Source organism: Salvelinus sp. IW2-2015, linkage group LG3, assembly GCF_002910315.2.
Source record: "Salvelinus sp. IW2-2015 linkage group LG3, ASM291031v2, whole genome shotgun sequence".
In the NCBI taxonomy this organism is placed as follows: Eukaryota; Metazoa; Chordata; class Actinopteri; order Salmoniformes; family Salmonidae; genus Salvelinus; species Salvelinus sp. IW2-2015.
The window spans coordinates 789598-803727 of NC_036840.1; the positions used below are offsets into that span (position 1 = coordinate 789598).

Consider the following 14130-nt stretch of genomic DNA (forward strand, 5'->3'; position numbering starts at 1 on the left):
CTTGACATTGTTGTCCTTAAGCCATTTTGCCACAACTTTGGAAGTATGCTTGGGGTCATTGTCCATTAGGAAGACCCATTTGCGACCAAGTTTTAACTTCGTGACTGATGTCTTGAGATGTTGCTTCAATATATCCACATAATTTCCCTTCGTCATGATGCCATCTATTTTGTGAAGGACACCAGTCCCTCCTGCAGCAAAGCACCCCCACAACATGATGCTGCCACCCCCGTGCTTCACGGTTGGGATGGTGTTCTTCGGCTTGCAAGCTTTAACTTCCTGACTTTTTCCTCCAAACAGAATGATGGTCATTATGGCCAAACAGTTCTATTTTTGTTTCATCAGACCAGGGGACATCTCTCCAAAAAGTATGATCTTTCTCCCCATGTGCAGTTGCAAACCGTATTCTGGCTTTTTTATGGCGGTATTGGAGCAGTGGCTTCTTCCTTGCTGAGCGGCCTTTCAGGTTATGTCGATATAGGACTCGTTTTACTGTGGATATAGATACTTTTGTACCCGTTTCCCCCAGCATCTTCACAAGGTCCTTTGCTGTTGTTCTGGGATTGATTTTCACTTTTCACACCAAAGTGCGTTCATCTCTAGGAGACAGAACGCGTCTCCTTCCTGAGCGGTATGACGTCTGCGTGATCCCATGGTGTTTATACTTGCGTACTATTGTTTGTACAGATGAACATGGTACCTTCAGGCGTTTGGAAATTGCTCCCAAGGATGAACCAGACTTGTGGAGGTCTACAATTGTTTTTCTGGGGTCTTGGCTGATTTCTTTTGATTTTACCATGATGTCAAGCAAAGAGGCACTGAGTTTGAAGGTAGGCCTTGAAATATATACACAGGTACACCTCCAATTGACTCAAATGATGTCAATTAGCCTATCAGACGCTTCTAAAGCCATGATATCATTTTCTGGAAATTTCCAAAGGCACAATCAAGTTAGTATATGTAAACTTCTGACCCACTGGAATTGTGATACAGTGAATTATACGTTAAATAATCTGTCTGTTAACAATTGTTGGAATAAATACTTGTGTCATGCACGAAGTAGATGTCCTAACCGACTTGCCAAAACTATAGTTTGTAAACAAGAAATTTGTGGAGTGGTTGAAAAACTAGTTTTTGTGACTCCAACCTAAGTGTATGTAAACTTCTGAAATACTAAATATATATATGTCCCTTAAAACTTCTTGGAACTATAGGGGGTGCTGTTCCGCATTAGCATATTTGTGTCTCCAAATTAAACTGCCTCGTGCTAAATTCTTGATCGTACAATATGCATATTATTGTTATTATTTGATAGAAAACACTTTCTAGTTTCTATAGCCGTTGGAATTTTGTCTCTGAGTGGTACAGAACAATATCTACAGCACTTTTCATGACAGGGTTCAGATTTCAGAAATTTTTACCCCTGATCTGGAGTCTGTTTTTAAAGGCGACAGTCAATGCTATGAAGAAAACCGACACTGCCTACGTCTTCCTCTGGGTGTCTGTACGTCATCACGTTTTGAATGGAGTCGATTGAGCAATCCCAGCCATTATAACAGCACAAAACGTGGGGGTACCTCCCTTTCTGGTCGCGCGCCTGAAGCGTAAAGGACATCGGACCTGCCTCATTCCAAATGGTTGTTTAACCAGTATATTTGTCTGGTCATGTTTTTACTCGTTATAGTGTTAAAAACATCATATGTAGTTAATTTGAACCGTTTTATAGCAATTATATCCGTTTAGTGCAGTCTGAGGAATTTCTTTGTGGTGCACTTTTTCGCTTTGGAAACGTTTCGGGTGTGTCGGTCGTTGGTGGTGGACATTTCGAAGGACAGAGGACATCTATCGCCAAAAGATGTTTATAACATAGAAAGGATACATTGCCCAAGATCTGAGAAAGAACAGCTCAAAGTAAGCAATATTTAATATGATAAATGGTTGTTCTGTCGAAATATTTTAAACGTATATTTCGCCATTTGTTTGGTATAGCTTCACTTGGCGAACCCTGTATTGAAAAGTAAGGATAATTTTAAAAATGTAAATCAGCGGTTGCATTAAGAACTAATTTGTCTTTCGATTCCTTGCAACCCTTATTTTTTAGTCAAGTATATGTTAGCTGTTGATTAAACTAGATCACTCTGAAAGCTGACGTTCCTCATTTTGAGGCTTGAGTGTGACTATTTCCATTGTTATAACCACGGTTTTGTATGGCTAAATATGCACATTATCGAACAAACTGTATATGTTATGTTGTAAATTATGTTACAGGAGTGTCATCGAAGAATTCTGAGAAGTTAGTGAAAAAATTAATATATTTTTGGCGATGATTACGTTGTCGCGCTCTTTTGGCTTGAATCGATGCTCTGGTAACGTTTGCACATGTGGTATGCTAACTTATCGATTTATTGTGTTTCGCTGAAAAACGCTTAGAAAATCTGAAATATGGTCTGAAATCACAAGAACTGTGTCTTTCCATTGCTATGCTTGTCATTTTTATGAAATGTTTTATGATGAGTAAATGGGTCATACACGTTGCTCAATCTAGTAATTCTAGTCATTTGTTGATGGTCGGTGCAATTGTAAACTGTGATTTCTACCTGAAATATGCACTTTTTTCTAACAACACCTATCCTATACCATAAATATGTATCAGACTGTCATCTGATGAGTTTTTTTCTTGGTTTGTGGCTATCAATATCTTAGTTTAGCCGATTGGTGTAGCTAGAGGTGGAGAGAGAACATGGTGGACAAACAAAGATGGTGTATTCTGCTAACGTGGTTAGCTAATAGATTTACATATTGTGTCTTCCCTGTAAAACATTTTAAAAAACAGAAATGATGGGTTTATTCACAAGATCTGTATCTTTCTTCTGGTGTCTTGGACTTGTGATTTAATGATATTTAGATGCTACTATCTACTTGTGAAGCTATGCTAGCTATGCTAATCAGTGTGGGGGGGGGGAGGGGGGTGATCCCGGACCCGGGGTAGAGGCTTGTTAGAGGTTTTAAGGTCCTTGTGTAATGTGATATTGTACCCCCTAGCTCAATTGTCCATTGTATATTATCCACATATACTTGTGTTCCCTCATGTACTTCCTGTATTGATTTGTTGTTAATAAAAATAAAAAAATAAAAAAATGTGATAATCACAACAAAACTAAAAAAAATATATATACAACAAAATATAAAAATATATATATTGTAGCGACCCGCACAGACAGCTGTGTGTTATGTGTTAGGCTAGGAGGTGGTTGTGTTGTACTGACCAGTACCCAGTGTTCGGGGGTCCGACATGTCAATCAACCTKCTATCTGCCAATCACGGGAATGCCTGGAATGTTCTGATGCCGGGCATCCTGGCGGTTGGCGGAGTGGCGTGGAGGGGGTTGGGCAGGGGGATGGAGCATTGGAAGTTAAGACCAGGTTTAGCCTTTGTTCTCTCTCTCTTACGTCTGGGCTTCACAAGGGAAGGTCACGATTGGCTTGTGGGTTATCTGTCATCTATTTGGCGTGTGCTACGGCCCAAACAGTAGCCTGTGTAAAGTTGGTTTAATAAACCGTCAATTCGCAAACTCAAGCCTCTGTCTGGACAATTGTTCATTTATGATCTAGTCAGGTCATTACAATATATATATATATAAAATAAAAATAAAAGTTGTATCTTTTGTTGAAACGACGAGTTTGGTCGAATTTGGTCCTCAAACTAGAACGCGCCAATTGGATAACTAGAACGCACCAATTGGATCTCGCTAGCTCGTGCTTCGCTCTGCCCTCCTCCTTGCTTGTTATGCCCACTAATGCTATTTTGCCCCATTGGAAACGACAGGATGTGGTCTGTCTTAGCTATAAACAACACGGAGACTTTTATTTTGAAGACTCATGAACTGAACTGTCGTCACACAATAAAATGTTTAACGAACGTTACCAGCCTCCAAGTAAGCTAGCTACCTTTTAACATACGGTCGTAGCAGCAGCAGCTTGTTTTGCTGGTGAAATGGATTCAAAAACTCAAGGTTTGTCATGTTTTCCTGAAATGCTTCACCCAAAATGTATTTCTGTTGAAGCTTAGATCAGGAATATGCGGGGCAGTATGTAAAATAATATTTGGTTCAATTCACATAGCTAACATTAGGCATGCACTAACTGGGTAAAGGCCATAGTGGAGTCAACACCTGAAATACCCATAGTGGAGTCAACACCTGAAAGTGTTGCGACATAAAAGGTCTGCGATTGCTACAGGGCATTTCCATCGAAATGGACCCATGCGCACCAACATGTGACGGTAATAGGAGCATAGCTTTCATTTGACACTGAAATTGATAAGAGTCTACATTTTTGGGAAATGAAGCCATGATAGATACATTTTTCAACAATTTTCTATCTTAAATATAAAGTAAATACTTTGATTTCTGGATAAACTGAATGTGTCTTAGAAAACATGTAGCCTACCAGGAAACCATTAGAAATACATCAAACCACAAGAATGTTGACGTAAAGACCCCTACCAACTAATGGCAACATTTTAGTGTTGAATAAATTATTTACCTTCTGTAAGTTAAGAAATATTGCCTTGTAATTCCGTTACCAAAATTAATGAAAGTTCACTGAAGTAACAAGTAATGGTAGACTTACCAATTAGTTATAGGGATTTTACAGATATACAATGTGTTAAGGAATTATTAAGTGATTAAAACTTGTAATTCTATTACCAAATTGGTATGAAATTACTCCAAAATCAGTAACAGAATTACTGCAACTGAATTGGCTACAATGGGAAATCATAATGGTCACAAAGCACAGTTGGGTCACCTGCTACTGACCTCCCACTGGCGTACTGTTATGTTCAGATAACAGTTTTTTTGTTTGTTGTTGTCTTAGAACAGTCATGACTCTGGACAACACCTCTCATTTTCTCACTCTCCAGTTAATGTCACCTCTCCCAGCTCTTACTGACACCTACCCATGAGCCCCCTCTCTTTCCATTTACTGTAATAAGCATCCTATCCCACTGAGCACTGACCAACACTAGACGTCCATGGATGTTGAAAAGTAGTTGATATTTGGTCAGTCCACCCTGACCTTGATGTTAACGTACACTGACGGACTGGATTGGAACAAATGGATAGTACAGTGCAGAGTACAATACTGAGTACTGTACAGTAAGTAGAGTACAGTGCAATACAGTGAGTAGAGCACAGTACAATACAGTGTACTGTACAGTGAGAAGACTACAGTACAATATAGTAAAGAAAAGTAGAGTACAGTATATTGTACTGTACTGAAATATACTATACTAAACTGTACTAAACTCTATTCTACTGTGCTGTATTGTGCTGCGCTCTGATGTCCAACTTGTAAAAGTTTACAGCGGAATCGCCCCTTCATCCATTTTCAGTCATTTTAAATTAATTGTCTAAGTATACCCATTTATTCTTGAAGAATATAACTTATACATGGCTCATGAGCTTAGTTCAACTTAGCTACAGATTGTTACACCAGATAATGTAATTTAACCAAAGATGTTTTGGTATCCATTACTGGGAGTTACAGGATAGGCACTGTTGTGGTGTAGCACAGAGAATTTTCGACCAACCTTAGCTTGGCTATACGGTCTTCGTCCTGGATTTGTGGAAACCAGGAGTCTCATAAAATGTCTGTCCAGTTGCAAGGGTCTGTATTAATTTGATGGCTTAAGTTCTGTTAACAAATTCCTCCCTTTTGTTTTCATGACAGGTCTCAATCTCCCTCTATCCTCCTTGTGTCTCCTGGTTCCACCAATACGCTTGATGTCAGCATCCATGTGGCAAGTGGCTGAGCAGCGTAATGTGATGCAGTATGGGAAGCTGGAGGAGTTTGTGACTTTGGTGACAGAGATGGTTCCAGAGCTGCTGAGCTCCAGGCAGAGGACCCAACTCATCCTGGGACTGAGAGCAAGGGTGAGAGAGGTGGAAATGTTGAGGGGAGGATGTAAAAGTGGCAAATGTGGGGTGAGATTCAGACCTTAATTCCTCATAAGCGCCTGGATCTTGAAGGCCAGGAATGTAGACAGAAGATTGTTCTTGTCACATTTTCATGATCAACTTCTGTTGTCATTGTCTTAAGACTTCTTAGTTTGTGTCCCCTCTGTCTTTAAATGGTCAGCTATCTGCTCCCCCCCCCCCACTACTTCTCCTATGAACATTTCTCCCCACCCACTCAATGGTCACTTAACTTACCTGCTGTTCCCCCTATGGATATTTCACCCCCCCCCAACCCCTCAAATTACTTTTACTCTGCTCTCACCCCAATTATACTGAACAGAAATATATGCGCAACATGCAACGATTTCATATATTTCGGTCAATTTAAATAAATTCATGACGCCATAATCTATGGATTTCACATGAATGGGCAGGGCCGCAGGCATGGGTGAGCCTGGGAGGGCAAAGGCTCACCCACTTGGGTGCCAGGCCCACCCACTGGGGAGCCAGGCCGAGCCAATCAGAATGAGTTTTTCCACACAAAAAGGCTTTATTACAGACAGAAATACTCCTCAGTTTCATCAGCTGTACGGGGGGCTGGTCTCAGACGATCCCACAGGTGAAGAAGCCAGATTTGGAGGTCCTGGACTGGCATGGTTACACATGATCTATGGTTGTGAGGCCAGTTTGACGTACTGCCAAATTCTCTAAATCAATGTTGGAGGTGGCTTATGGTAAAGAAATGAACATTCAATTCTCTGGCAACAGCTTTGTTGGCAATTTCTGCAGTCAGCATGCCAATTGCGCGTTCCCTCAAAAGTTGAGACATCTGTGGTGTTTTGTTGTGTGACAAAACTGCACATTTTAGAGTGGCCTTTCATTGTCCCCATCACAAGATTAAACGGCATATAATGATCATGCTATTTAATCAGCTTCTTGATATGCCACACCAGTCAGGTGGATGGATTATCATGGTAAAGGAGAAATGCTCACTAATGGGACGTAAACAAATTTGTGCACAAAATATGAGAGAAATGCGTTTTTTGTGCGTAAGGAACATTTCTGTGTTCTTTTATCTCAGCTCATGAAACATGGGACCAACACTACATGTTGTGTTTATATTTTTGTTCAGAATACAGTCATCACTGTTAGGTGTTAATATGTATAATTTTACTTTTTTATTATAATTGTTATAGTTTTTTATTTTGCTTGGTCCCCACACCCCCTCAATGGTAATTTAGTCTGCCTGCTGCTCCGCTATGGTCATTTCCCCCTTTCCCCTCTACAGTCTTTACTCTGCCTCCACCCCAATGGACATTTCATTTATTCATCACTGCTACAGTTGTTATTATGTATATAGTTCTATTTCTATTGTTTTTTTCTGATAATTTTCATTATATTATTTCACTTCGGCTCCGAGCTCCAACATGCAGGACTAAGATTTTCTCTGAACCCTGCAATCACACCTGCAACCCTGTACATTAAACACTCTGACTCTGAATGTGTAATGTTTCCATTCCTGCATATTAAAGTGTGCCTGCTATTTCAGCTGGTTCTTGAGTTGTGCTGTGGTAAAGAGGACATGGTGGACCATCAAACCATCCAACGCCACTTGGATAGAATCCAGTCATGCACAGTAAAGCACAAAGCGGTAAGTTGTGTGCAATACACCACAGAGTATGTGGATTGTTAAATCTCTATCACAACATTTATTTTTTGTAATTTTAGTTCTTAACTTGCTTTTTTGGGGTGTAATTACATGTTCAGAGAAAAAACAAGAAAGTGGAGGCATCAAAGTCTAACTTTGTGGAGCTGGTCAAAACCCTGCTGGAAGACCCAGCGAAGAGGGAACACTTTTTTCAGGTGAGATAATATCGAACATCTTTTCACAGTTGGGTAGTTCTGTGTCATAATCAAGCAAAAGTGTTGGAAATGCCTGAAGAGCAAGCAGGCAGGCATGCATCTGAAATTAAATCTAATGCTCCCAAGTGTGTGTTGTGTGTCAAGTTGGGTACTGTGACAAATATCAAGAATATTAGTGCAAATGGATAAAACAAGTATTTTATTAAACGAATGTATTTTGACGGTAACATGTGTTGTAGGAAAGACCATTCACCTAACTGTGTAATGGCTCTCTACATTTTAATTAAAGGAGGTGTTCCCAGTACAGTACGGTACTAAGTATGACACAGCACTGCAGATTCTGGTGTGGGAGTTCTTCTCCAGATTGGAGGAGCTGCTGCCGGTGCCCAGCTTTACACAGGTACTGATATGACTCCATCTTCATCCTATCAATTCAAATGTAAAAAAAAAAATTTGCGTTTACGGTTGTGAATGAATGAATGAACCCCCTTTAATAAATGGACTGAACATCAAGTTTCCAGTGGGTAGGAGCTAGGGGTTGATTTGGGATTGGACTGCACTCTCCGTAAGTTTTCCTTTCTCACCCTCAGACAGCATCTTGTCTCAGCCTTGCCTTCTCTGACCTGGAGGAGTGTGTTCAGTCTGTCTCTGACCCTGAGCACTTGAAGACACTGCTACAGCATCAAAGACACCTTGGACACCTAAACAGAGGTAGGTAGCCTTCAGGTTATCTATTTCTGCTGGGGTAAATTCTTTGACCTTCATTAGATTTGATTGCATTTTCCACCAATGAAATGTGCTTTGTTTTGTTAAAGATGTCTTCACCTTCAATGTTGCACAAACTGTATTCATCTCCAAGGTATTAGTAAATAAAATTGGTTTGGATTCTCCCTCTTTTCCAGATAATTTGTTCTACGACTCTGACACCATCCTGTCCGCTCTGTCCCTCACTTCCTTGGTAAACTCGAAACAAACTTCAGTGGAGGCTCGAGGTCATGACACTAGGAAGAAAGAACAGGAAGGTGGAGAAGAGTGGCGACCAGAAATCAGTTACAATGGAACTGATGAGGACGTTGAACGACTTGAAGAGGCTGGTGAATCCAGTTCTGGACAGCAGAAACCCCGATCATCACTACACGCTCGTCCAGTGGCCGTCGACGGTAAGGACATTCGGAGCAGAGTACATTACATACCTCTGTGCACTGTTCATGGCGATTGCCAAACTGTGTTATTGATAACTGGCTGTTATTACTAGTTGGAACAATATTAAGTTAAGCGACAGTGCTTTTTCCATTCGACTAGTCAGGATATTTTTAGCTGCTATTTCCATTGTGGCTATAGCTACTCCACCAGCAGAGCTTTATTTGAGCCGGATCCTGCCGGAACAGGAACATGTTTTCCCGGATCCAGTAGCTCTCGTGGCATGAAACATCATTTTCACTGTTTGCTCTTATTAGAATTTCTACATTGCAATCAGAGTTAAGTACTTGACTATTCCCCAAAAGTTAAGTCTGTTTGTTTGGGGGGGAAATATTGGTACCCTAAAGCCAAGGATTTAATGGTTGAATTAAGTAAGATATTAATTCATATGACATGGATTCATTTTTAGCTCTAATTCTTGGTAACCAATGGGCAATTAAGATTGTAGATTTTAACAAGTTACACAATTCAGTATTTCATAATATATTCCCTTCAGACCTATGTTCAAATACTACTTGAAATCTTTGCAATCTGTTTAGCGTTTGCTTTAGCCTACCTGGAGTGCCAGATGGGCGAGGTTTGCAGTTTTGTGACTACTCTATTGGTTCCATTATGGAAATTTTTCAAATAGTAGGCTATTTGAAGTTGAAACCAGGTCTGCTTCTGTAACTGGTGGGGTAGTGGTTACTGTTGCTACCACAATTCCTGGAAGTCTACATGTTTCAAAATGTTACTACCACATTGTTGGGAAGTTGTGATTTAACAATGAGTGGACCTCCTAGAAAAACCCATCTGCTTGAGCTGTTATTTGTTTAGTTCTTCTTTGGGGGTGTATTTATTATGGATGAGTTGACTGTGGTCTGTCCACTGCATGCTGAAAATACCTATTATAATTGTCAGTCACCAGCTGAAATAGAGAACCATCTGAGAAGATGCTGTGTAATCAGTCACCACAATAGTTTTGGAGTACATTTACAATAATCGTTTGCTAGCTAGCCAGGGTTATGACAGTTTGACAGTATACTGTAACAGTTGACCGTGGTCCAGGGCCGGCTTGCCCTATATGCAGACCACGCACTACGCGTAGGGCCCCTGACCACTAGGGGGCCCCTGACTTTAAAAAAATAAGGAAAACACTGTTGTGACCTTCTGTCTATAGGACAGAAGGCCACAATCCAACATGGATGACCAATATTCAGTATATCTTTATATTGCTTGTTCAGCTGAAGCACTATACTGTACATGTAGCAGGCATGAGTCGGGCTCATGGTCTCGTGATGAGGTAGCCCTGCCTCACCCTCGGCCTTACAGAGAGTATCCTCTCGGTCTCACTGTCAAGGTGTTGGTTTCTCCTGTGGGAGACCCGGGTTCAGATCCCGCCTGTGACAGTAGCCGTACTCATTTTACCTCGCTGTGAAATCAACATGCCCTTCCTGGTGTTCTCCTGCCCCCACTAACGAGTTCAAACAGGAGAAGGGCCTTACTTTTGCTCACCTTGTGTCAGGGGGTTAGAACATCACAGATCTTAAAATCACATTTACACATTCATATTGTGTGCTTGGCGCAATCCTACTTGGAGTGTGTCTTCAAGGAAACGCATAGTAAACATAGAAATTAACAAAAAGAAAGCTAAACAGCACATAGGACTTTTGAAAACAATAGTGATTTCTTTGGGATTTTGATTGCAGGAAATATACTAAAGCATTCTGAATACATTGGTGAATGGTTCAATGTGTGAATTAGGGTTTGTTCTTCTAGTAGTTATCAAGGTAGTGGTTAGAGGGATGTCTGTCAAACCCATTTTGACTTTGGAATGTCTTCATAGATTCTCCAAATTCATTAATGGGATAATTTTACATAAATGTAACAGTCTTAATGATTTTAGTTTTTTTACCTTGAAAGAAGTTGTCTGTCTTACAATTTTAGTACAAACATGACGGAGAGGCCTGTGAAGTAAACGTGTAACATTTCCTAAAATATCTCACACACTGCAATCCAACTTCTCTTGCGACAATATGACTCGAGATAAGATCTGTGTTTGACTTAAAACATTTAGGAACGTATTGCATGCATTAACTTAACAGGGCTTTTCATAGAGCTTGTATTAACTCTACTCGACCACTCTACTCGACCACTATTTAATTTGGGGCAGCAGGTAGCCTAGTGGTTAGAGCATTGGGCCAGTAACAGAAAGGTTGCTAGATCAAATCCCGAGATGACAAGGTCTGTCGTCCTGCCCCTGTTCTGCCCACTGTTCCTAGGCCGTCATCGTAAATAAGAATTTGTTGTTATTTAGTTAAACAAAGGTTACATTTTTTTTAATTTAATGAAATTGTAATGAGATTTTTTGGGGGAAAAAATGCTTAAAATAGCAGCACTGATTTATATACTGAACAAAAATATAAAGGCAACGTGCAATCATTTCATTGATTATACTGAAATACAGGAAATCAGTCAATTTAAATTAATTAATTGAGTCCTAAATCTATGGATTTCACATGACTAGGAATAGAGATATGGATCTGTTTGTCACAGATACCTTTAAAATAAATGGAAATTTAGGAAATTTCAGGAAATTCATTAGGCCCTGGATTTCACATAACTGTGAATACAGATATGCATCTGTTGGTCACAGATATTAAAATTGCCATTGATAAAATGGAATTGTGTTCATTGTCCATAGCATATGCCTGCCCATACCATAACCCCACCGCCACCGTGGGACCTCTGTTCACAACGTTGACAGCAGCAAACAACTCGCCCACACGATGCCATACACGTGGTCTGCGGTTGTGAGGCCGGTTGGACGTACTGCCAAATTCTCTAAAATTACATTGGAGGCGGCTAATGGTAGCGAAGTGAACATTCAATTCTCTGGCCACAGCTCTGGTGGACATTCCTGCAGTCAGCATGCGAATTGCACGCTCCCTCAACTTGAGACATCTGAGGCATTGTGTTGTGTGACAAAACTGCACATTTTAGAGTGGCCATTTATTGTCCCCAGCACAAGGTGCACCTGTGTAATGATCATGCTATTTAATCAGCTTCTTGATATGCCACCCCTGTCAGGTGGATGGATTATCTTGGCAAAGGATAATTGCTCACTATCAGGGATGTAAACAAATTTGTGCACAACATTTGAGAGAAATAAATGTTTTGTGTGTACGGAAAATGTCTGGGATCTTTTATTTCAGCTCATGAAAGATGGTACCAACACTTTACATGTTGCGTTTATATTTTTGTTCAGTGTACTTCCATGTGCTTTTTACCTGCAGAACCGGATAGTGACATGCCCTCCCAGTTCTTCTCCTGCCCCCAGTGCCCATTCTCCCACAGGAGAGAGGTGAACCTTCAGCAGCACATCAGGAAGGAACATCTAACAGAGGAGGACAGCAGGAGCCTGGACTCTGGAGGAGCTGAGAACTCACTGCCGTCCAGTCAAACAATACAGAGACCCTCAATCAAGACAACCAAGAAGTACATCTGCTTTAAATGTGGAAAGGGTTTCAGAAGCCCATCGGACCTGAAACGACATAAGGGTGTTCACACAGACATGCAGCCATTCCATTGCAAACAGTGTGATAAAAGATTCAAAGCGAAGGGTAGTCTAAAACAGCACCAACGAGTTCACTCAGGAGAAAGGCCTTATGATTGCTCACATTGTGGCAGGGGGTTTAGGACATCGGATATCTTAAAATCTCATATACGCATTCATACTGGGGAGCGACCTTATGGGTGTACAATATGTGGGAAGAGATTTATTCAACGGCAAGTACTAACAAGACACATCAGGATGCACAGTGGAGAGAAACCATACTTGTGTAGCATTTGTGGAAAGACCTTTGCTTGCTCAGGGGAACTGATGGTACACTCAAGGATCCACACAGGGGAACGACCGTATCATTGTGAACAATGTGGGAATACTTTTAGTCTAGCAAGTAAACTGAAAGTGCATCAGCGAAGTCATACAGGCGAACGCCCATACCCCTGTACACAGTGCCCCAAAGGCTTCTCCACYTCCAMCAGACTAGTGAARCACATGCGAATTCATACTGGRGAGAAACCTTACCCATGTGTAAAGTGTGGCAAAAGATTCTCTGAAAGGGGAAACATGAGAATACATCAACGAATGCATGAAAAAGAGAGAAAAGGTCGACAAATGTATTGATAAACCAACACTAAGCTGTTGAAATGTTATTTGGAGATTCTGCTCTATATAGTTCTCTGCTACATTTTCAGGTGATTATAACATGTTTGTAGATCTTCTAATTTGTCATAATACCAGGCGGTGTAACTTACTTCAGAGATGATTGGCAAAATTTGTGTTCTAAATATTGTAACCATTCTGTAAAATGTTAAAGTTATGTCTGGTTATATGCGAACAGATTAGATTTTACCCTGAAATAATTCCCTGAGTTCAATGCTACCCTGTTGGAAAACTAACAATGGGCAAAAACACTATTATAAACCACATTTCTAATATAGCAGGACATCTTAAACAATACCTTCAAATAAAAAGTGACATTGTGTACTTTTGCCTCATATTTATAGTTTACACACCTGGCACCAACTCTCTTGTGTTGTTTCCTATAGACCCGAAATATATGTAGATTAATTCAAAGTAATTGAACAATTGCTCAATTCTATTTAGCCTTTTTCCACTCGTTAACTTCACTATATACAGTGCCTTCGGAAAGTATTCAGACCCCTTGACTTTTTCCACATTTTGTTACGTTATGGCCTTATTCTAAAATGGATTAAATAAGTTTTCCATATCTGTTTTTGCTCTGTCATTATGGGGTATTGTGTGTAGATTGCTGAGTTTTAAAAAATGTGTATTCATTTTAGAATAAGACTGTAACGTAACAAAATGTGTAAAAAGTAGAGGGGTCTGAATACTTTCTGAATGCACTGTAGGTGATTTGGTGGTAAACACAGATTCAATAAACGCACCATTATTGTACTAACAAAGCTGGCTAGTGGTGTGTAGGGTCCAGTGATTTGTGGACATCTATCAGCTTTGCCTTTCTCCCAGTGGCATTTAATTCCTCCATGGAATTTACGGTGAGTTCCAAAAGTATTGGGACAGTGACACATTTTGCGTTGTT

General features: G+C 40.3%; 1 protein-coding gene across 2 annotated transcripts; it reads left to right on the plus strand.

Annotated features, from left to right (window-relative positions):
* Window positions 1–3900: 3900 nt before the first annotated feature.
* LOC139022697 (zinc finger protein 551-like) lies at window positions 3901–13553 on the plus strand. Of its 2 annotated transcripts, none has more exons than XM_070433730.1 (8): window positions 3901–4012; window positions 5733–5935; window positions 7509–7610; window positions 7727–7822; window positions 8112–8222; window positions 8413–8533; window positions 8725–8982; window positions 11706–12192. In XM_070433730.1, the coding sequence occupies exons 1-8, from the start codon at window positions 3994–3996 to the stop codon at window positions 11816–11818; spliced, it is 1023 nt and encodes a 340-aa protein (XP_070289831.1). In that variant the 5' UTR covers window positions 3901–3993; the 3' UTR covers window positions 11819–12192. The 2 variants fall into 2 exon arrangements, with proteins under 2 accessions (XP_070289831.1, XP_070289826.1); XM_070433725.1 differs by lacking the exon at window positions 11706–12192 and adding an exon at window positions 12298–13553 and having other exon boundaries at window positions 3906–4012.
* Window positions 13554–14130: the final 577 nt, after the last annotated feature.